At 39.9% G+C, this 24255-nt stretch overlaps 1 protein-coding gene across 1 annotated transcript in view; it reads right to left on the reverse strand.

Annotated features, from left to right (window-relative positions):
* FANCG (FA complementation group G) overlaps positions 1–24255 on the reverse strand; it is a 44868-nt gene that overhangs the window by 15208 nt on the left and 5405 nt on the right. The window contains exons 2-10 of the mRNA XM_089684086.1: positions 23785–23943; positions 23477–23567; positions 18643–18774; positions 15355–15545; positions 11585–11732; positions 9914–10044; positions 7099–7245; positions 2249–2409; positions 770–836 (exon numbers count right to left, since the gene is read on the reverse strand). Of these exons, the coding sequence (XP_089540212.1) occupies positions 770–836; positions 2249–2409; positions 7099–7245; positions 9914–10044; positions 11585–11732; positions 15355–15545; positions 18643–18774; positions 23477–23567; positions 23785–23877 (1161 nt within the window). The 5' untranslated portion in view covers positions 23878–23943. The remainder of the gene's footprint in view (positions 1–769; positions 837–2248; positions 2410–7098; positions 7246–9913; positions 10045–11584; positions 11733–15354; positions 15546–18642; positions 18775–23476; positions 23568–23784; positions 23944–24255) is intronic.

The following is a 24255-nucleotide window of genomic DNA, read 5'->3' on the forward strand; positions in this document are numbered from 1 at the left end:
AAAATCTTCTAAATTTAGAACATGGAGCAGATGCTGCTATTAATTAACAAAAGGAGTGTAAGCTCCTTTGTTAATTAGGAGTAACCTGTTCTCTGTTTTGTGACAAGCACAGCACACAGGGCAGAAAAAGGAGAGATGAAGCTACAAGCATCGATCTCTCTGTTGTCCCCACTCCCACTTAGCTCAGAATGGCAGTGAGACGGATGTGAGATGTCTGCTGACAGCTCATATCCCATATGACAAAGTCACCTTCATTAATTAGGTGTAAACCTGCGCTAGTTTCTATTTCACTATGAAATAGAAACTACCACAGGTGGAGCAGATAAATCTGAAACAGGTCTATGTGCTCTGTCAATGTGGCAAAACCCACTTCTGACAGTTTCCTGCTCTATTAAAATGTGCAGGGAACTTAGTTATTCCCCAGATTGTGTTTTGTTAAAATAAATATAAATGTTCATGGTACAGTTGTCAGGTCCTATTCATCGCTATGTTATCAATATCAGCTAAGAATGGGCCAACTGAACAAGGAAAGTGGAACTGAACAAAAGAAATTGTAGTCAATAGCTGGAGCAAAGGTTTTTTTTTTTATAAACATGTCATCATTCAGGAGCTCTTAGCTATGAAAATGTCATGGAAAAAGACACACTTTTCAAGAGGACACAGCAAGGTTTTTCTGAATCTCTAGTAGTCTGGTGATTTTTTTCTTTTTTTAATAGTAAGAACAGTGGGATATTGCCAAAGCCCCCAAAAGCCTTTCTCTACTACTTACATCTGGCTGAGTTTCATGAAGCAATGCAGTCATCAGATCCATGTAATGCTCTGCTGCTTGTTCAGTGCTGCAAAGAAACAGATACTATTGGATATGTATACATTGGACCAGGGCTTTTTTTCAGTGGAAATTCAGGGGAACACAGTTCCGGCACCTCCTGCAATGTATGTAGTGGCAATGGATGCTGGGGTGTGCTGGAGGGTCTATTGATGCTGACTGCTACGAGATCTGTTGTTGCTGGAGGGGATCTATTTTTGCAGGGAGGTCTATTGTTGCTGGTGAGGGATCTATTGTTGCTGAGGGTGAGTCTTATATTGCTGGGGGAGAAATTTTTACTGGGAGGGATCTACTGTTGAGGGTAGGTTCTATAGAAAACATGGAAAAATTACAGCAGAAAGAGTGATCCATCGAGTTTGCACGTCATTTTTTGTTTTTGTTTTTTTTGTTTTCTTGATTTGTTTTTTTCATTAAATTTTTTTGTCTGAGTATAGATCTGTGTTTCTCACAGGCATGTTTGAAGCCACTTACTGTTGACTAGCTCACTACCTCTGCTGGAAGTTTATTCCAATCATCATTCGTTCTTTCAGTAAAATAACTTTTTAAGATTCGTTTTGAACTTTCCTCCAGTTAGTTTGAGGTCGTGTTCCCGTGTTATCGATTTTGGTTTCATATTGAAACTATTGTCCTCCTGAACCTTATTCACCCCCTTGATGTATTTAAAGGTTTCAATCACGTCTCCCTTTTCCCTTCTTTCCTCCAAACTGTTCTACTGTTGCTGGCTGCTGGAGGGTCTACTGATGTTGGCTGTGGGGGGATCAGTTGTTGTTGCTGGGAGTCTGTTACTGATGGGGGGTAATTTGTTGCAGGTGATCCATTGTTCCTGGGGGGATCTATTGTTGCTGGGGGGTCTATTGTTGCGGGCTGTAGGAGGAGATCTATTTTACTGCTTTTCTTGTTATCATTCACCAATTCCATACAAATTACTTACACACCGAAGTGAAAACAATAATTTTACAGCCATAATTTACAGTTAACCCTAAACTAATTACCTGTAAGGGATTCTAGAGCATCGTGTATGGAAAATTGTGTGTACCAAAAAGCATCAATGTGTTTTTTGTGAAAGTAATAATGCAGCAGAGAAAGATAAGGTCCCCTTCCTTGCCAGGCAGAGCTGTATAAATCTCTAGGCTGGATGGCCAGAAATACAAATCCTTTGGCAGGTAAAACAGCTGTCATAAATGTATTTCATCTATTTGCTTGGTGTTCTAATTTATTTTAATAAGTCAATCAATGTGCAAAGTGCAGAAATCAGTAACAACCATTCAAAAAGTTAGAGAGCTTGGCCCAAAGGAATAAAGCTGGAACCTGATTGGTTGCTACTGACTTACTACCCTTTGCTTTGTTATCACATCAAATTCCTGTTGCTTTTTGTGTGAGAGTGCGGTGTAAGAAAAGTGAAGGATTACAGGTATACATTACCTATTTCTTCTGAGGTAGCGATTTGCTATAAGATACTTCACCTCCCAGGAGTTTGGTACATGGACATAGCGGCTCAAAATTGAGGTGCTCAGTAGAAGTTCAGTTCTGAACAGAAAAAAGGTGTCCGATGAGCTGGATTCAATGCAGTAGTTTTCTAATTCCTGAAATACAAATAAATAGTATTGCCATAGTGGAGTAATACAGAAAAAATCATTTAAACCCAAGACAAACCATAACAAGAAAATGTTAACGTGATTGTCCAAGCATCTGAACTGTTTTTTTAATTTATTTCTGAAGGTCTCGAGGGAGGGAGTCTCAGTGTCCAGCTGGACCAATGTATGGGGTCAGCTGGGCAGTAAATGTGATAACAGAGGACAGCAGGATGTAAGTGAACAGAGAGATGCACTGCAATTGGGAAATAGTAAGGAAAATGTAGAAACAGAAAAAAAAAAAAAAGGAATGACAGGTTCACATGTAGTAAAAACATTAGCCTTCCTTCCCTAGCCCTCCAACCTAGAAAACACCCACCCAGCTGCTCACTTACATAAGAGTGACATTTGTGGCTCCTTCTGGTGTTTACTTCTAAGCCAAAATCTTCTTCAGTGCTGCTCAGCCTGTGCAGAGAGCCCTCAGGTTTCTACCTAGCCATACTCTAAGATTAAAGATGCTTCTATTCAAGTCTGTAGGGGCTCAATGCACAGACGCTGGAGAAGGTAAGCAACAGAGAAGGTTGCGACTGTCATGCTGAAGTAAGAAAAAACCTGGAGTTTCTAGGTCAGGTGGCTAGTTTTACAAAAAGTGAACACGTCCTTTAACCTCCTTGGCGGTATGATTCTTTCCGATTTTTGGTGCTGAAAGCGGTACCATTTTTTTGCATGGAAATATGTAGTTTTTTTTATTGTAGGCCTGTAATTTTTAGGAATAACTCACTGAAATCTGTCCGAACAAGAGTCTAGTAAACATCCCGGGTAGGATAAAATTTGAAACACGTAATCATAAATTATAATTTAATAAATAATGATAAGAATAATAATAATATAATAATAATACATTTAATTCAATAATATAATCAAACCAAAAACACTGAAATGTGAAATATAGCGCCAAGTTAGCACATTGCTGAGCAAAGTTGCAAAATCGTTTTCAGTGTCTGATGACGAATTTCCCCACAAATCATTATCACTCAATTCTGATTTACTGGTTCTGATTTACTATCGCTGTTCTCTAGCTGATCTAAACCGCTTTTGACCTAAAGGGACACTTTTTGGACGCCATGGACATTTCTCAGTTTCCAGGCAGAAAGAACAGACAAAATGCAGGCAGGGCGCAGGACAAAGCATTAGGGACAAGATGTATGTGAAATTGGTTGAGACAGCAATGTTTTACTATGTAAAATGTAAAAAAAAAAAAAAAAAAAGACATTTTGTAAAATTTTTAAATTTCCTGCCGCCAGCGGCGGCCGTACGTCCCGACATCACAGGGACAGGACACAGAAGCCAGATGCCGGCATCGGCCAGAGGAGATGGCCGGGGACGCTGCAGGGGACACATCTTGGGAGCGCAGGGTAAGGTAAGTGAAGAACAAATGCTGGAGCAGTGCCGCATGGTATTCCCGAGTGTAGCTCGGGGTTACCGTTTATGGTACTGAAATGTTACCCCGAGCTACACTCGGGAATACCGCCAAGGAGGTTAATTCATTTACGCCGAGTAGACACATGCAGCACTGCAGAAGTGTGCCCTCTACTGAGGCACCACATTTATGTGATTAGCATTTGTGCTGGTAACCTACTTCAGTTTGCTGCTAGCAAACTATTGATTGGGACCTGGGAGGACCAAACTAGCCCTGTACTGCATATTTTTCCTTGGAAAGCAGAAAAAGATACATGGCATTTGTTTTTCTCCAAGTCAGAGAAGAGCGTAAAAAAAAAAAAAAAAGTGTCTACAAAAAAAACAAAAAAAAACAAATAGACTAAAGATAAAATGGCTAGGTCAGGGCTGATCTAAGTTAGGGTCAGGGTCAAGGTTGGAGACAAAGGTCCTGGTCAGTGGTTTTTTTAATAGTGTATAATTAGTTTGGGCCCAAAAAACTATAACCTTCACTCTGACATTCACTCCTTCACTCAGCTGCATTGTTTAGTAAAGGAGGAAATAGGTCATTTAGGCCAGTTTGGCCTAAACAAACTATTTAGATTGACAGCAGAACTGGATTTAGGCTTAAAAAAAAATAAATAAAAAAAAAGGGGGGGGGGGTTGTAGTGTCACTGTGTTTAGGTAGGGTGAAAAACAGCAAAATTTGAACTATTGGTTCTTGGCCCTACTAGAGGTACAAACAACAACTGCACATACAGTTGTGTTCAAAATAGCAGTCAGACATCACTAACCTGATCAATCACTGTTTTCGGTAGAAATGATATTTCTACATGGCAAAAAATTTACTAGCAGGTGTAGTAGAGTAATAGAAATCCAACAGACCCAACAGTCATGACATGCATGCTGCTGATTCTGTGTAATTGAATCACTAATTGAAAGGGGCATGTTCAAAATAATAGCAGTGTGGAGTTCTATTAGTGAGGTCATTCATTCTTTGAAAAACAGCTGGCAATTATTGCCCTTATTTAAGGAAGGAAGGCAGCAAATGTTGTACATGCTGGTTACAGTGCATTTCTCTCTGAAATTCTGAGGAAAATGGGTCGTTTCAGACATTGTTCAGAAGAACAGCGTACCTTGATTAAAAAGTTGATTGGAGAGGGTAAAACATATAAAGAAGTGCAGAAAATGATAGGCTGCTCAGCTAAAATGATCACAAATGCTTTAAAATGGCAACCAAAACCTGAAAGATGTGGAAGAAAGCGAAAAACTACTATTCGAACGGATAGAAGAATAGCCAAAATGGCAAGGACTCAGCCAACAATCAGCTTCAGGAAGATCAAAGAAGGTCTAAAGTTACCTGTGAGTACAGTTACAATTAGAAGACGCCTATGTGAAGCCAAGCTATCTGCAAGAAGCCCCCGCAAAGTCCCACTGTTGGAAAAAAAAAAAAAAAGACGTGCTGAAGAGGTTACAATTTGCCAAAGAGCACATTGACTGGCCTAAAGAGAAATGGCGCAACATTTTGTGGACTGATGAAAGTAAGATTGTTCTTTTTGGGTCTAGTGACAGTTTGTCAGACGACCCCCAAACACTGAATTCAAGCCACAATACACTGTGAAGACAGTGAAGCATGGTTGCGCAAGCATCATGATATGGGGATGTTTCTCATACTACGGTGTTGGGCCTATTTATGGCATACTAGGGATCATGGATCAGTTTGAATACATCACAATACTTGAAGAGGTCATGCTGCCTTATGCTGAAGAGGAAATGCCCTTGAAATGGGTCTTCCAACAAAACAACGAACCTAAACACACCAGTAAACGTGCAACATCTTGGTTCCAGACCAACAAGATTGACGTTATGGAGTGGCCAGCCAAATCCCCGGATCTTAATCCAATAGAAAACTTGTGGGGTGACATCAAAAATGCAGTTTCTGAGGCAAAACCAAGAAATAGAGAAGAACTGTGGAATGTAGTCCAATCATCCTGGGCTGGAATACCTGTTCACAGGTGCCAGAAGTTGGTTGACTCCATGCAACACAGATGTACAGCAGTGCTCAGAAACAGTGCTTATACAACCAAATATTAAGTGATTCAAAGGAAAGCAAAATCTTCAAACATTTTTCAGTTTATATAGTGAATGTTTGAGTTTGTAAAGAAGAATACAAACACTGCTATTTTTTTGAACAGTCTAATATTCACTTTTCTTCAATTTGTTTAGAGGAACAACACAAATTTGATATATTTTTCTTCATGTTTTGATTTAGAATAGAATGTGTAGTGTTCCCAATGCATTTGTGTGTATGGAAATAAAAGCTATTAGAAGGACTTTGAGCTTCATTCACTTTTTTCAACACACTGCTATTATTTTGAACACAACAGTATATGTGGTATTGTCGTGAACATCAGAAGAAATTATTTCAGGGTTTCTTTGGTGGTGGGTCACGGTAATGGCAAGACATTTACAGCTAAATTTAAAAAAAATGTTTTTTCTTTTATTATTTTGGGCCAGTTCTCCTTTTATAATAAAAAATATTAGGACATAACCATTACCATTTATCACCAAATAAAGACCCAATTTTTCCTAAAAAAACAAAACAAAACAAAAATAAAGGTATAATTCACCTAGGTGCACTAACAAATTTCAATGATATGTAAAGTTTTACTAATACAGTTGCTAAACTGAGTTCAGGCATTGAGATCTGTTTTACCTTCAGGCATAAAGGGGTTAAAGTGACCCTGTCACTATAGGGTCCAAATGAAACTAAAGGCACTCCATAAAAGGAGATGTCTTAAAAATCTGCCATGTAGCAGATCCCAGATCTAACACTACTTACTCCACTGTGTGCGGTGGTTCCTCTTGCAGGTTTCTATGTCACTACAGTACCATAAGTATAAGGTACGTATACAGCATATCTTTATTTAGGTTGGGTATAGCCTAATCTGGACTGTTCCATCTATGACTAGCAGTAGTGAAAAGTAATATTATGGGGTAGATAAATATGGGTATGGAAATAAAAGCTGGTAATACATTAAAAGCACCCAAAACTAAAGAATACAAATGTTTTTTCAAACTGAACACATGGAATAAAAAGTAAATACATTCACAACAAATATATTTTTTAAAATTACATATATATATTTTTATGCCAACCTATAATAGGATCCCAGGTGGCATTCTGCATAGAGATAAAAAATCATGAAAGTCACTGCTAGCCACACAAACCCTTGTTCTATTTTGTGTTTTCTGCATATTTACCGTATGAAGTAAAGTAAGAGCCTCCAGTTCAGATTCTACCCTGTTCATGTCACTGTATAGGCAAGATGTGTGGTACAGGGCTGGGAGACTGTGAAAATTCACACTCAGTGCCTGCTTCCAGAACTGCAGGGCTGTCTGTGGCTTTGCCTAGGGTAAAAAAAAAAAAAACCTCCTATGACTGTCAAGCCTTTCACATCACTAATCTTAAGTGTAAAGAGATCCCTCCTGCAAATAAACAGATTCCACTTTAGTGAAACCTGACTAGTATCATAAATGCATATTCATGCATGCATTTTTGTTGCTGCCCTTTGCTCCTTGCACAAATTACAGAATAAGGCCAGTTTTGTCATTGGCATTTCAACCAGCTTTGGAAATCATGAGTGGCCCTACCAGGACAAATTCCACTAAAATTAGAAACAAATAGAATGAGAGCCAACATACCCATTATAAAGCTATATTCACACTACTTCTGAGCAGAGCTGCCTCACCACACCCATACGATTATCTTAAATAAAGAGCTTTTTGTTGTCTTCATCAGTGACACTGTCCAGACCCATGACAATTTCAGACCTACCCAAACACCCAATACCACCCTCATTACTCAGGTTTGCTAAATCACAGGCCTGCTGAATATTGCAGTTGCTGCCATGGATGGAAATCCTTGCATGACTTAAGGTGAACCTGTGCTTTGCCTCTGCAGTTTCATTTAACCATTGGAAAGGAAGAAAATACCCAGTACCTTTAGGTATGGAAAAATGGAACTTATTTTCCCTCCTTCTACATTGCAGCCATTTGCTTGCCAAATGGACCATTACGCAGCAGCTTAACATAGAATTAGGATCAACTTAAAGGTTACACAGTGCTTCTCATTGCTAAACCTGGGGAACTGAATTGTGGGGGAGTGAATAGAAGACAAGTATGAACTTCTAATGGGCAAGCTTTGAACAACTATTGCTTCCAATCACCTAGGCAATCACTGAGGAAGTGGGAGCAGGTACGTGTCAAAAAGGTGCCAAAGGAGTGGGGGATCAGTACTTAACCATTTGCCGCCCGCCCTATGGCCGAATGGCGGCCGGCAAATGTCATCAGCGTTCAGGGTGGATGCCATACGGCGTCCTCCCGCACATTCGCAGATTGCGCTCCTGCAGGGCCGCGCAATCTGTCACCGGCCGTGTACCCCGGACACGGCCGATGACAGATCTGAGTATCAGCCCCCTGTTGCCGGTACCATGTGACCTGCTGTGACCAATCACAGCAGGTCACATGTCAGTTGTATACAATGAATGGTCACAGCTAATCACATGCACATGTCATGTGATTAGCTGTGACCAAATCACAGCTAAGCACAAAAAAAAAAAACCCTGAATGAATCGATGTCATTCAGGTAAATGCTTGCTTATAGCAAAGTAATTCTTTGCTATAAGCAAATTGTGTAAAAAAAAAAAAAAAAAATACTGATCACTTCCCCAAAGTAGTACAATGTTACTATGGTAACATTGTACTACTTTGGTCATAGTGAAATATGAAAAAAAAAAAATCTTAAAAAATAAAAAAAGTAATAAAAAAAAAAAAATTAAAAAAAATATATTTTTTTTTTCCCCATACTGTCACCGGTCAGTGTCCCTGATCACCGCCATGCCAGTTATATGATGACGCTGTACTGCACTGGTGACAATATGTAAAAAAAAAAAAAAATAGTGAAACTAATTTTAATTTTTTCATTTTCCGAAAAATTATGACAAAAAAAATACAACTTCAAAAAACTCGCCATGCCTCTTATGAAATACGTCAGACTGTCTACTTTGCAAAAAGGGGTCATTTGGGGGATATCTGTACTGTTCTGACATTCTTGGACCTCAAGAAATTAGATTAGATGTTAGTACTTCAGGATTGATCAATATTCAGATCTGTACCATAGTTTGTGAACTCTATAAAACTTTCCTACAAACTAAAAAATACATCCTAATATGGGTTATTTTCACCAACGACATGTAGCAGAATACATCTTGGCCTAAATTTATGAAGAACAATTATTTATTTCCAAACTTTTATAACAGAAAAAGAAAAACGTGTTTTTTTCAAAATTTTGGGGCTTTTTTTTGTTAATTTAGCAAAAAATAAAAACCCCAGCAGTGATTAAATACCACCAAAAGAAAGCTCTAGTTGTGTGAAGAAAATGGTAAAATTTTAGTTTGGGTACAATGTTGTATGACCGCGCAATTGTCATTCAAAGTGTGAGAGCGCTGAAACCTGAAAACTGGCCTGGGCAGGAAGGTGTAAAAGTGCCCGGTATTGAATTGGTTAAAGTGGAACGCCCTCTTTTGAATGGAGCGCTGCTTTGACTTTCAAAAGAGAGCCAGGACTGTGTGAACTCCAAATCCAATTCTGAAATCAACTTTGCAGAGTGGTTCTTAGTAACTGTCAGAGATAGTCCTCATGGCCGTAATTACCATGACAAGCTGATCATGCCAGTACAGCCAATTTCAGAACTATGTCTTGGCTGGGCTAGTAGCACCAGCTCTTTACTGAAAGTTATCATAAATTTACTAAATTAGCCCCCATTTGTAAGCTAAAACTGTTTAGCTCTATTTTTCAAAACATCTTACATGCACTTAGCATGGAAAATAGTTTTTGATACTTGGTGAACTTTACAATCAGAAATCCACAGCCGTTACATATATCTTTGAAGTTATATATGTTTTTCCTGAAAACTTGACAAAAAAACTGTGCTTTTGCCATTATACTACAAAATGTTGGCTTGGCAAGGTGTAAGCAAAAATTCTAAAAAATCTGGCATTTTCACTACATGGCATACCATCTTGTAGAAGGACCATCCAAGACAGGTGTAGATCTCGGCTAATATTTTGCTAGTACACAAGCCGCTGGCAGCTTCTTGTAAGAGGTCCACTGCTTGAGGGAAATCCTTACCATCCATTGAAGCCAAACCTATTGGAGAACTCCGTTTAGACTACACTTAGAAATAAAACTGCATAAAAATACTGAATCAGCACTCCATATTTAGCTCAGCAAATATATTGGATCCACAATCAAAGCAAAAATACTCTTAAATGGCTGGTCTATCCAAAAGTTATAAATCCGCTACAGGTGGAACCTGATGGGCTTAATAATCCCCTAGTTTCTTTTTCAACTTGCATACTTCAAAAGCAAGATTTCCTGACATCTTTGCATTTTCCAACTCCTCCTCTTACATTCTTCATAAAAAGGATATATGTAAATATCCAAAAGTAGAGTCAGACTGTCTCGCAATGGCCACAGCAGATGTGCAGACCCGGGAACTTAAAGTGCAGGGATCTCACCAATATAGTCAATTTAGAGATATAACAAAATATCAGGTGGTTTAATTCTCTTAAATCAGAAAAAATATACAATACAACATTTGGGTGGACGAACCCATTAAACAGGGTTTCTGAATATGCTCCTAAATGTAAAGCATACTTTGGTGGCAAAATGATGTAAGCATTTTTAAATACCACTGCAATAAGTATAAGTTTTATCTCATGCCAATCTCATGGGGTAGGACAATCTTGCTGATGGAGGTAGGAATTGGGGTATACCAGAGGCACTTTACTTCTGTCAATAGATCTGCCCTCCTGAAGAAAAGATTAGATGGACAGGACCCATATCACCCAACTGCCCTGAAGTGGCTCTGCAACTTACAAATGTGTTCAAACTAAACCCTTTTTAATGTGAACTGTTAGACAGGACAATTTGGTTGGTTGCAGGCTGGTTGGCAAGTTGAGCTGGTAATTTTTTTTGTTGTTGTTTGACAAGCGTCACCCTTCCATTTGCTCCTTGCTGCAAAGGCCAGTTATAGGCTGGGGCAGTTGCCGTTTGTTTTGTAGGGAACTGGAGGAACACTTTGCAAGAGCATGATATTGCATCTGCAATCCACTGATCACGGATGCAATGCTTTGCAGGCTCCTGTGGAAAAAATATATATATATATAAAAAAAAAAAAAAAATGCACATTTTTTTCCCCCACTACAATATGTCCATTTAACATGTTTTTCTTAAAGGAGAAGCCTTTAAAGCATCACTTTAAAAAAACTTTAGAAAATTCAAAACTGGTTGCATCTGCAAAACTGGCTTGTGCCCTACTCCACAAAGTTATAAAGCCATAATTCAATTTTTAATTTACAGCAGAACTGAAAAACTGGTTCCTGTACATCAAATTAAGTTTGCATTTTTATATACGTAGGCTTTAATATTCCTGCACTTTCAGGTAATGCAATTTTCTATTTTTATTATTATGGTCCTTTAAAGGTTTCTAATAACAAGAACAAGATCTAAGAGCACAAGAACAAGTCACATTTAACAGTATCACACGACATGGTTTCTATTCAGTATCATAACAAGGACCAAAAATCAAGTATTGATGTTAGAAAACAATTAAAGACAGTAAACACATGCTTGAACATTGTCTGTCATAACACCACCATAGGCATTACTTTTTAGGATGAGTTACCTTGCAGAAAAGCAGCTGAGGTATAAAGAATATCTTTTAAATGGCAGGCACTCTGCAGAGTGTGAATATTCTCCTGTGTCTGATGAGGAACCTTCCATGCCTTGATCAACTCTAGCAAGTTGTATTTTCTACTTGAAAAAGTAGGAGCCTGTACAAAAAAAAAAAAAAAAAAAAAAAGACCACCTTTTGCCATACCATTCAAATGAGATCAACAGCATTATTTCCTAACCGATTTTTCTCTGATGTTTATTTAACATCTGGATTTTTTATGTGTACACAAGCGTCTTATGACTATTATGGTGACACTGGCATTATTTTTAGGAATTTGGCAAGAGTATGAGAGCATAATGATGTCACTGGGGTAAAGGATGGTAAGAGCTTGCTTTATATATTATGTATACATTTATGTGGTCCCTGAGTTGCCCTGAGGAAAAAAGGACCCTGTGAGTCCCTGAAACATTGGCACGTTGACCTATGTATCACCATATGTCTACAATAAATATTTTAAAATGCAGTGCTTACATTTTACTACTCAACTTTTTTTATATCATCCGTTGCAGTCAATTCAAGCAACCAGTTGAATTTCAACTGTTAGGACAGTGCAGATGTACAGTGGATTTGATTCATAGAGGTCTGCAGTGTTCCTGTTAAGTACTCCGCTAAACATTTATGCAGCAAGTTCTTATAAGTGCCTTACTAATGTTTTGAAGATTATGCTATGTAGTAAGCTGTGTACCTATATACAGCGGATAAAATAAGTAATGAACATGTCACTATTTTTCTAGGTAAATATATTTCTAAAGGTGATATTGACATGAAATTTTCACCACACGTCAGTAACAACTCATGCAATACATACATACAAAGAAACCAAAATAAATAAGTTCAGAAATTAAGTTATGTGTAATAAAATGAAATTACACAGGGAAAAAGTATTGAACACATGAGGAAAGGGAGGTGCAAAAAAGCATGTAAAGCCAAGACACCAGCTGAAATTTATCAGTAATTATAAAGCAATCCTGCCCTTGCAAATATCAGCTGGTTCAGTCTCAAATGATGGTCTATTAAAGGGGTTCTCATTATCAAGGTGTCACAGAAGAAACATCTTGTGATGGGTAAAAGCAAAGAGCTCTCTCAAGACCTGCGCAACCTTATTGTTGCAAAACACAATGATGGCATTGGTTACAGAACGATTTCAAAACTTCTGAATGTTCCAGTGAGCACTGCTGGGGCCATAATCCAGAAGTGGAAAGAACATCATTTCACCATAAAGCGGCCACGACCACGTGCTCCTCACAAGATTTGTGACAGAGGAGTGAAAAAAATTATCCAAAGAGTTGTCCAAGAGCTAAGGACCACGTGTGGAAGGCTTCAGAAAGACCTGTAATCAGCAGGTACAATGGTTTCAAAGAAAACAGTAAGTAATGCACTCAGCCGCCATGTCCTGTCTGCATGTTCACCACACAAGACTCCATTGCTGAAGAAAAATCATGTTGAAGCTCGTTTAAAGTCTGCTGCACAACATTTAGACAAGCCTGTGAAATAATGAGAGAATATAGTCTGGTCAGATGAGACCAAAACTGAACTCTTTGGATGCCATAATACACACCATGTTTGGAGGTCAAATGGCACTGCACATAGTCCCAAAAACATAACAGTGAAGTTTGGAGGTGGGAACATCATGGTGTGTGGCTGTTTTTCAGCATACGGTACTGGCAAACTTCATATTGTTGAAGGAAGGATGAATGGAAAAATGTCCCAAGACATACTCGATAAAAATCTGTTGCCATCTACCAGGATGATGAAGATGAAACAAGAGTGTACATTTCAGCAAGACAATGATTCCAAAACACAAAGCCAAGGAAACTCTCAATTGGTTTCAAAGAAAGAAAATAAAGCTGCTAGAATGTCTCAGCCAATCACCTGACTTGAATCCAAAAGAAAATCCATGGAAAGAACTAAAGATCAGAGTTCGTAGAGGCCCACGGAACCTTCAAGAGTTGAAGACTGTTTGTATAGAAGAATGGGCCAAAATCACACCTGAGCAATGCATGCAATTGGTTTCTCTATACAGGAGGCATCTTGAAGCTGTTATTACCAACAAAGGATTTTGTACGAAGTAGTAAATACATTTCAGTTAGGGTGTTCGATAGTTTTTCCCTGTGCCATTCCATTTTATTACACATAACTTAATTTCTGAACTGATTTGTTTTGGTTTCTTTGTATGTATTGATTGCATGAGTTGTTACTGACATGTAGTGAAAAAGTCATGTCAACAGCACCTTTAGCAATATATTTACTGAGAAAAATGGTGATGTGTTCAATACTTATTTTAGCCACTGTAGCGGCAGCAGGCAAGAGTGAACCTATCTAGAGCAGTAACTTGCCTTTACATTTACAAAGAGGAGTTCTTAGAATTCACTTGCTACATATTTATGCAGGTCATTGACTCAATAGGTAGTGAACTCCCATATTTCTATCCCCACAGGTCCACTTTAAACACACTCGTACTCATGAAAATGCTCCAGATACCCAAACCAATACTTTGCGGTGCAATTTGCATCAATACAAAATGTATGAACGCAAATTGCACCACAAAGAATAGCATGCGATTTGTTTAGGAATGCTATTCCTGTCCAACTCGCATGTCGTTTCCCCACTGCTCCTGTGTGAACCCAGGCTTGTCCTAGCCCAAGTTCACACAGGAGCAGTGCGGGAAACCTGATGATATAAAATAGTGCAGCGCTAAAAATGATATATAAGATCAAATAAAATCCAGAGAAGCGTCCATAAAGTCTATGAATTGTGACTGGTGAATCTACTGGATAATGGTGGTGCTCCATGGGAAATTATAAAAATGCGCACTCACTAGAAATAAAATGAATATGAGCGTTGTATAAAATTCCTCATCAGAGGTCTGGTCAACTTGGGCAATCCTCCCTTCTGTGTGATGACAGGACTCAGTAAAGATGAATAAGATCCAGGTAACCAGAGGTTTCCTCAAAGGGGCTGGCTGGAAGGAACTGCCTGTTTACAGGGAATCTTCCACCTCTTGGTATGGTGCCTGGATCCTGGTACAGGGTTTCTGAAAATAAGTACTCCTCTCGGGGAGTTAGGGAAAGACGCCCATAGTGTAGTAAGGTTATCAATAGAATTTTATTATAAACAAGCAAAGGTATCCAAATCGCGATAGGTAAATAAAATTTCATCCAGGTATAGTGTGAACTAACCCTAAAGATATTAAAGATGGCCAACGGGCCTCCACGTGGCTCCGGCGGCGAAGCGCCACGACGTCCAGGCTCCTCCTTACGCGTTACGTGCGCACGCACATCATCAGAGGAATGGAACCAATGACGCGGTGGCGGACTAATATGCGTGCAATGCACTATAACCAGCCTGGGTTCACACAGGAGTGGTGGGAAAGCCACGTGATTTGGATAGGAATTGCTGTTCAAATTGCATGCCATTCTCTGCAGTGTGATTTGTGCCCAGTTATTTTAAATGGACGCAAGTCGCACTGCAAAGTATCGGTAATCGGTATCGGTGAGTACTTGACCAAAAGTATTGGTACTAGTACTTGCCGATAAAAAAGGGTATTGGTGCATCTTTAAAATGGGGAAACATGAATGTTTTGCAGAAAAGTTTTGAATAAGTTTTTTCTTTTGCCTAGACTACACTTTAGGTCAGGGTCTCAGTACCCTGAAACAATGGTGTAATACAATATAGGATATAAATGTAATATAATATACTATCATGTTATAGAAACATACCTGGTTAAAAAGGTAAAATAGGTTCATCATAGGCTCCAGCTGATTTTCTGCCAGCCACAAGGCACCCTGCAATCCAGCTAATCTATTCAGAGCAGAGTATGTTTCCTGAGGATGCACTGCATTGAAGACCTTCTTCCATAGCTCTGTGATGGTTGTGTCCCCCACATTTCCCTGACTTCTAGTCAAAAGAACTGTTAAGAAAATGTAATATAGTTATGTAGCAGGATTTACAGTCAGATGCTGTCAATTTCAAAACTGTTTATAAAGTCATTTATTTCGGCTACATGGGACTTTTGTATTTCTGCTGTGACAAATATAAGCTAAAGATAGTTGTTACAGCAGCATGTCAACCTCCTTTTTCCCCAATCTCTGTTAAGCCAGAAAACACTTAAAGCACAAATGATTAAAAAAAAACTATGAACTGCAAGTGGGACTACAAGAAACTAAAATGGGAAAAAAACTGTGCTTTACAGTTTTAGAATCAAAATTTTTAAAATTGAAAAATGTGTTCCATTAAATAAACGCAGTGCATAAAGCCACCAAGAAAAAATATTCTGAAAACACCTGCACTGTGGCTGCTTTCTATGAGTTGGAAGAAAGAACCACAGTGCCAGGGCAGGGGGACATTGACATACAACATTTTTGGGAGTGTTGGATGCCTAATACTGACAGGGGCTGCAATGCTCCCATTTTACCTGATGGATCTCTAAACCGCTTGCCCTCTGCCCTATAGCAGAAATACTGCTACAGGGCGGCAGGACTGTGCAAAATCATGTATATACGTGATTTGTATTTCTGGACAGGGGCACACGCTGCCTTACCCGAACCGCTATTGGTGACTAGAGATGTCAATCACCAGGTCCCGGATGGCACTCGTCTGGGAAAGCCAACAGGGGAGAGACGCGTGTAAACAACACAGGTCTCTCTCCTGTCATCATGGACATGCTGTTTTGTATCTCTCTGCACAGCACAGAGATACAAAAGAGCATGTCTCCCTAGATTCCTGTATATATACCGCCATTTGTAGATGGTATAATTTTCACGTAAAACCAATTAATATACACTTATTGGGATTTTTTTTTTTTTTAGCAAAGACATGTAGCAGAATACATTTTGCTCTAAATTTATGTAGAAATTTGATTTTTCAAATTTTTTATTGTATGTTTATAGCAAAAAGTCAGAAATAGTTATTTTTTCAAAATTGTCGGTCTTTTTTTGTTTATAGCACAAAAAATAAAAACCGCAGGTGATCAAATACTACTGAAAGAAAACTCTATTTGTGGGAAAAAAATTACAAATTTAATTAATATACAACGTTGCATTACCGTGCATTTGTCAGTTAAAGTATAAAATGGCCTTGTAAGGAAGGGGGTAAATCCTCTGGAGGGCAAGTGGTTAACCACCTCCCGCCCGCCATATAGTCCAATGACGGGCACAAGGTGGTTCTCTTGTTCTGGGAGGACGTCATATGACGTCCCCCCATTCTCACCGCACATGCGCGGTTCAGGGAGCACGCAGCGTGGCGATCGGTGGGGCGCTGTGTCCCTCGGACACAGCGGATCACCGATCACGGAAAGAGCCGAAGATGTCGGCTCGGTCATGTGATCAGCTGTGTGCAATCACAGCTGATCACATGTAAACAGGGAAATGCCGGTTATCGGCATTTCTCTCCTCTCGAGCTGTCACGCTGACAGCTCAAGAGGAGAGGAGAGCCGGTAATCGGCTTTCCGCGGAGGGGACATGTACACTGGTCATCAGGGCACTGATGATCAGTGTGCCCTGATGATCAGTGTAGCCCCAGCAGTGCCACCTGTCAGTGTCCATCAGTGCCTTGTATCAGTGCTCATCAGTGCCTCGTGCCAGTGCCCATCAGTGCCACATATCAGTGCCTACCAGTGCCAATGAATGCCACATATCAGTGCCCATCTGAGCTGCCTTTCAGTGTCACCCGTCAGTGCCAGTCAGTGCCGCCTATCAGTGCCAGTCAGCGCTGCCCATCAGTGCCATATATCAGTGCTGCCTTTCAGTGCCCATCAGTGATCCCTGTTAATGCCCATCAGTGCCAACTACCAGTGCCTCCTCATCAGTGCCACCTATCAGTGTAGCCTATCAGTGCCCACCACTGCAGCCTCATTAGCGCATATCAGTAAAGGAGAAAAATCACTTATTTACAAAATTTTATAACAAAAACTAAGAAAACACTTTTTTCCCCAAAATTTTCAGTGGTTTTTGGTTTAAGAAAAAATAAAAAAAACCCAGGAGGTGATTAAATACCACCAAAAGAAAGCTCTATCTGTCACAAAAAAATGATAAAAATGTCATATGGGTACAGTGTTATATGACCGCGCAATTGTCATTCAAAGTGTGACAGCGCTGAAAGCTGGAAATTGGCCTGGGCAGGAAGGGGGTATAAGTGCCCTGTAGGCTAGCGGTTAAAGTAACAAACGTCAACAAAAATGTCCAATTTCCTTATATCTGTTTGTTTTCACAAGTGTCTGAGAAAATACTGAAACAAGATCTAGCCAAAAAACTAGCATTTCTATTAGGAGTGTTAAGAAATGTGGCAACATCTCTGCCCAGCCAATGACAGCGGTCAAGACCTGGCCACCCGAAGATGTCAGCAGCTTGGCAGGGAGCTTGGTGGCATATAAAGTGGAACTCTAGTCAGAAAGTTAAGTCCTACCAGATCACTACATGCTGGCCCTTTTTGCTATGTAAAACATTAAAAATATGTGCCTATACTGTTTAAATCCAGTAATAAACTGTCTCACCCTGTCCTGCACATGCCCAGGTGCTCTCTATTTTTAGGCACTGTGCCGAATTTATAGAGGCCAATCTGCTGACAGCCTAAAGTTTTACTGCTGCTCAGGGATCTGGAATTCAACAAAATGGCAGCCTCCAGCAAGAAACAGGAACAAGAAACTGGAATTTTACTGCAGAAGAGACATTATGTCTCATCTGCCTGTCTGCCCTTGAATAGTGAGCCACGCACGCACAGCTTACTGTATAAATTCGGCAATGCCATATCTGACTGAATTACTGCGTGTGCGCAGGAGTGACAACATCCCTGCCCAGCCAATGATAGTTGTCGGCAATTGAGACCTGGCAGCCTGAAGATGTCAGCAGCTGGGCGAAGAGCTTGGGGACATCTCGTCACTGGAGGAGTGAGTATAGTTCAGCTTTAAGAAAGACCACATCTATAAATAATCTTTCTCTGTAATCAAAACTGAACATTTCTTATGACCAACTATATCATCTACTATCTACGGGCAAGCTACTATTCCCAACCTCTGTAGAGGACATTCTTCAGTTGCTCTTGATGTTCACACAGAAATCCACCGGTTATATTAATGTGAATTAACAAAGTGTTGTACGCAACTGTCAGTTCCAAAGGAAGGCGGTTGGTAGTGGATGGTAAACCTGTGATCAGAAAACAAAATAAGTATATTTAAAACAAAAGAAGCACTTGACACCATAAACTTTCAAGAAAATGTCACATATAAACATCATTGATATTATGATGAGAATACAAGATGTGTTTCTTCTAAAAATACTAGTTGCCCTGCTTTCGTGTTCATATAATGGATTTGATAATTTTTGAGTCACTGACCCAAAAACATGTTTGTAGATTGCAAGCTCTGGCTTCACCTGCTGAATGGTTGTTCTGCGTCAGTGGTTCTCAACCTTCCTAATGCCGTGACCCCTTAATACAGTTCCTCATGTTGTGGTGACCCCCAACCATAAAATTATTTACCCAGTAATTATAATTCATGAGTGTCGTTTTACCTCCAATACTGCTTCTTTCAACACAGTAGCTGCTTTTAACAGAGTAGCTGCTTTCTACACAGTAGCTGCTCTTTACACATCGGAAATATGTGTTTTCTGATGGTCTTAGGGGACCCCTGTGAAAGGGTCGTTCGACCCCCAAATGGGTCGCGACCCACAGGTTGAGAACCACTGTTCTGGGTCATTAACCTAGAAATCCTGAAGTCAGACAATTAGAACAAGTGCCACGTAACTAGCAACTTTTTAAGATGTCAACAATAGTAGCCCCCCCCCCCCCCTTAATGCACAAAGGGCAGTGAGGACTTTTCAAAGCTCAAAAAAACTTTTATTTGTAAATACTTCAGAGTCCAAAGCCTGGAAACTGTTTCAATTTAAAGGCTACATTTGGTTAATCTTTTGGAGAATGTTACATCCATATTTAGGATGTAACATGCTCTAGCACCTCCCCCTGCACCCCCCATCCCCTCGGCTGTGAGAGCGTACGGGGTTCCTCTCCCCTAGAGCTGCTGTCACATTTCAAAATCAACATGGCTGTGCAGGCTTCCACCCACAGAGCCGCGTCATTTGTTCACAGCAATCTATGAAAGAATAAACTACAAATCCTGTCTGCCACCATGACATACAGTTTGTAGTTCTCAATGAACTGCGAGGGTGCTGATGAGCGCCCTTGTAGTTCATTGACACTGCTTCCAGCTCTCTAACGAAAAACCTGTGCAGAGGTATGGGTAAAAAAAGCTAGGAGACGTGTCTGCAAAAGCCTGACATTGCACCCGCGATCCACTGAATGTGGATGTAATGCTTTGCAGGCTCCTTGGGGTAAAAAGTAATAAATGCACATTTTTTTTCTGCAAAAATACATGCATTTATTATTTATCCCCAAAGAAAAATTTGGTCTTAGATCTTAACTGTTAAATTAAAAAAAAAAAAAAAGTTAACATTTGTCTTTTGACATGCAAGCAGTCACCCTCATTATGGCTTTATTACATAGTAAGCCAAAGACCAGGAACATGCATGAATCACAAGTCTGAACTCTCACCTTGCATGCTTGTTTCAGGTGAAGGACTTAAACTAGAACATAACTACCCTGGGGCCTGTGCCTTTAAAATAAGGCAACTATGGCATTTCCTCTATTGCTAACAATACAGCTAGAGCTTCTAAAATATAATGTTGCATTTACAACATTTTACCAACAGAAAAGGAGCACAAGAACCTGTTTGCAGAATATCATGGAAATTATGGCTCCAGTGACAAGAAAGGTCTCTAAAGAAATGTGTAATAAACAAGAGTCCCAATATTAATATTTAGTATTAAACAGATGTGAAGTCAGTTTTTAAATGTATGCGAGTCAGCCCTGACCACCAAGAGGAAAACAAATACTAGTTCCCAGAAAGCCTTTTGGATTAAAGTGAAACATCACCTAAAAGTGAAGTGCCGCTTATCATCCTCATTTGGGGAGTAGGACCTTTTTCTAACAGGTACCAACTTTCATTTTTCTTGCCTAGGCAATAGTGGGAATTCCCTCCCCCCCCCCCCCCCCAACTCCCCATCTGCAACCTCCTGGGACACATCACAGTCCCAGGAGCCTGTGAGACCATTGTAAAAGTACAGTGCACCTCAGAGCTGGATGTCACAGTTGGCTTCCCACAGTCAAGATGGCAGCGCCAAGATCCGAAGGCCAGTGAAGACAGTGCTGGATTTCTAGACTGGTGTCTTTTTATTACAAGTCAGCAGTTACAATATTTGCTGCTCCTAGGAGGTAAGAAATTGCAGGTGCTTAGCTGGGGGCCCAGAGAATATTGCTAAAGGTTTATTTGCTGGAGTGCATCATCCTGGAGTCCTGGTCTGCAAAAGGATCTTTTGTCTTCCTCACTGAGGAACTACCTTTGGATGCTGGGTGGCAGACAGCTCCTGGGATATTGCGCATAAAGTCCTTGCTGTAAACTCTTGTGTTAGTAAGAGCTGGAAAGGACCTTAGTGCCAAAGGCTGCTACGTAGGCTGGGACTGCTCTTGCTGATTTTTAGATATACTGGATATTCCCTGTTACCTCCAGGAAAGGCTGCTTAAAATAAGATTAGTGAAAAGTTGTCCTCCAGTTATTGCTGCTATTGTTTTGGAACATCCTCATCCCTGAACCCCTTTCCGGTTTTACATTATTTAGCAAAAAATCCTAAAGAGCCTGTATTGTCGGTGTGCATGGAACTGTATCTGTGGCAGGCAACTTCTGCACTATCAAAGCAGACCTTGGTATATTCTTAGCAGCCCCTCTGGGGGTGAATGCTAGTTACTTGCAAGCACTGTGGTGTCTGTATATAGCTGCGATTCTGTGTGTCTGGAAATTCCCTAACCTGGGTACACATGGTACACTAGACCTCCCTCCATGTCAGTGTTGACCTCACTTAACCACTTGCCTTCCAGAGGTTTTACCCCCCTTCCTGACCTGGCCATTTTTTTGCGATAAGGTGCTGTGTTACTGCAACTAACAATTGTGTGGTCATGCAAAGCTGCACCCAAATAAAATTTATGTCCTTTTTTTTCCCACAAATAGAGCTTTCTTTCGGTGGTATTTTAACGCCTGTACGTTTTTTATTTTTTGCACTATAAAAAAAAAAGTCCAGCAATTTTGAGAACAAAAAAAAATATATATTATTTTTTACTTTTTGCTATTACTATGTCTTTACTAAAAAAAAATCCCAACATGTGTAAATTAATTGTTTTACGTGAAAGTTATAGCATTTACAAATGGCGGTATATATACTGGGATATTTTAAAAAAATTTTAACTAGCAATGGCAGTGATCAGCGACTTATAGCGGGACAGCAGCAAGCATTCTGACACTGGGGGGGAACTGACTTGATGACACTGACATCCCCATTGACACCAATACAGTGATCAGTGCTAATAAAAAGCATTGACATCGTACTAATGGCACTGGGCAGGAAAGGGTTAACATGTGGGCCGATCAAAGGGTTAACGGTGTGTGGTTTTACTAACTGCTGTGTGTCTGTGCTTCACTGTAAACACACTTCTTTGTATGGCTCTGCTATGCAAAGCCATGCATAGCAGTGTGCAGGAGCTCACAGGAGAGAGAACAGTACCTCCATCGGTAATGCTCCTTGATCACTGGGTGCCGGCGAATAATCACTGGCAGGGACCAGGTAATTATTCCGCGCTCCCTACCCAGAAATGCAAAATCACATATACATACACGTGACTTTGTGCACCCGTGCCGTCCTGTAGCAGTATTACTACTATAGGATGGACGGAAAGTAGTTAAATCTTAGCCTAAACCCTATAATTCAATAGCTCAATACCGTAGCCCCTACTAGCCTTTGAGGATCTTATACTTGACTGTTCAATGGTGGGGATACGTCTTAGCTCAAGGAATGGACAGTCTTTGCTGAAATTCATGTGATGATTAATACAGGTACTTGTAAGATAACACAAATGGACATAGAGCTTAGCAGTTTTGTGAGGTTAGACCTGTGTTTCTCAACCTTTTTTTCAGACAAGGCACCCTTTAAAAGTCTGCACAATCTTGAGGCACCCTTTAAAATCCTGAACTATCTTGAGGCACCCATTACAAAAATGTAAAAAAACTAAACTAATAGTTTTACAGAGAGAAGCAACATTGGCACCCAACATAAGAGGTGATTTATTCTTCCAAAGAAAATACGCCCAACACACCAGTACTGACTAGTATTCCATTGTTTCTTTTTTCCCCCAAGTTTCTCTCTATTACTCAGCTAATGTGACCCCAGCCCTTACAGAGAGGTGCAAGCAAGGATGTTGTGCAGTTACTGTTTTCTATGTCGCCAGCAGCTAGAAAGTTGTAATGGTGCGCAATGAAAACCCGTGGCTTTGTGTAAATAAAAGACAGGCTTGATCCACCTGCTGGCTTGTATAGTTCTTGGGCAATTTTTAGGCATTTTGCCAAGGCATCCATGATGAAACCTGAAGACACCCTGGTTGAAAAAGGCTGGTTTAGACACTCCTTAAGCCAGCCATACATGGAATGAAATTTGTCTGGTTCAGCAGGGACCAGCCAATTTTCAATCTATATATGGGCAAGGTGGTTGTACAGAAGCTGATCTAGTGATCAACTTCTGTACAATCACTCTGCTGGATTTTTGCCACTAGAACAGCGTTGCTGGCTATAGTCAGCAGCACAAATCAGTGTATTCAGATGGCAGCAATAGCTCAGCTGGGAAGATTCCTCCAGCCACATCAAGGGTGTGAATGTGGGGAATTCAAGCATTGTGTTAAACGAAAAAAAAAACGGACTCATGCATGGGCTGCTTTAATGACTACATAGTTTCACCTTAGATAAATCAGCACCTTGTATTTTCTGAAGCAAATGTGAAAGCTCTGAATTACACTCCAGCAATTTCTGCTTCAAGGCTTGGATATCCCGGGTTGTTCTGAAATCCTGAAAGCAAAATACAAATGACATGCAGCATGACCCAAATAATACAAAGTCTACATGGTATTCACGCTAGACAGTTACCAAACAGGACACAATCAAGGTGCAAACGAGAGTGAAAGAACATTCATAAAATAAGAATGTTTAGATGTAAAAATTATGGGTGTTTTTCCATTGTTAAACATGATTTCCAAGTGAAGTAAACACAAGACAAAATATTTACTTTCCATCTCTTAACAACTGCATTATTCTCCTGAATCCACAGTGTAACAAGGCTTTCATCCTCAGGGATTTCTATTTCACACTCAATTTCCATCTTTCATCCTGCAGTCCGGTGATCATCAGGAATTTATCTGGCCAAAACTGCTCAAGTAATTCATACCTGTAAAATCAATGGAGAAAATGGATATTCCCTTTATTTCTTATAATCAGTTCAGTGATCTTCAGTATGACAAAACATAGTAAACTAAGTTCAGCAGATGTTTTTTTTTTTTTGTATCAAAAGTAGATAAACTAAGAGAAAAAAAATCCCACACCAACATGGTTTTGAACTGAGAACAAGACACGTGCTTTTTTTCTGGAGAGGTGAATTCTTTGTTTTCCACTGCAAGCTCTGGCTTTTTGTTTCTGGATCATACTGGAAACACCAGGTTTCATCACTGGCAATAACCAGTGCATTCTTCAAAAGATGAGA

Source organism: Staurois parvus, unplaced genomic scaffold (genome assembly GCF_062004578.1).
Source record: "Staurois parvus isolate SC_StPar_1 unplaced genomic scaffold, SC_StPar_1.0 ptg000336l, whole genome shotgun sequence".
Taxonomy (NCBI): Eukaryota; Metazoa; Chordata; class Amphibia; order Anura; family Ranidae; genus Staurois; species Staurois parvus.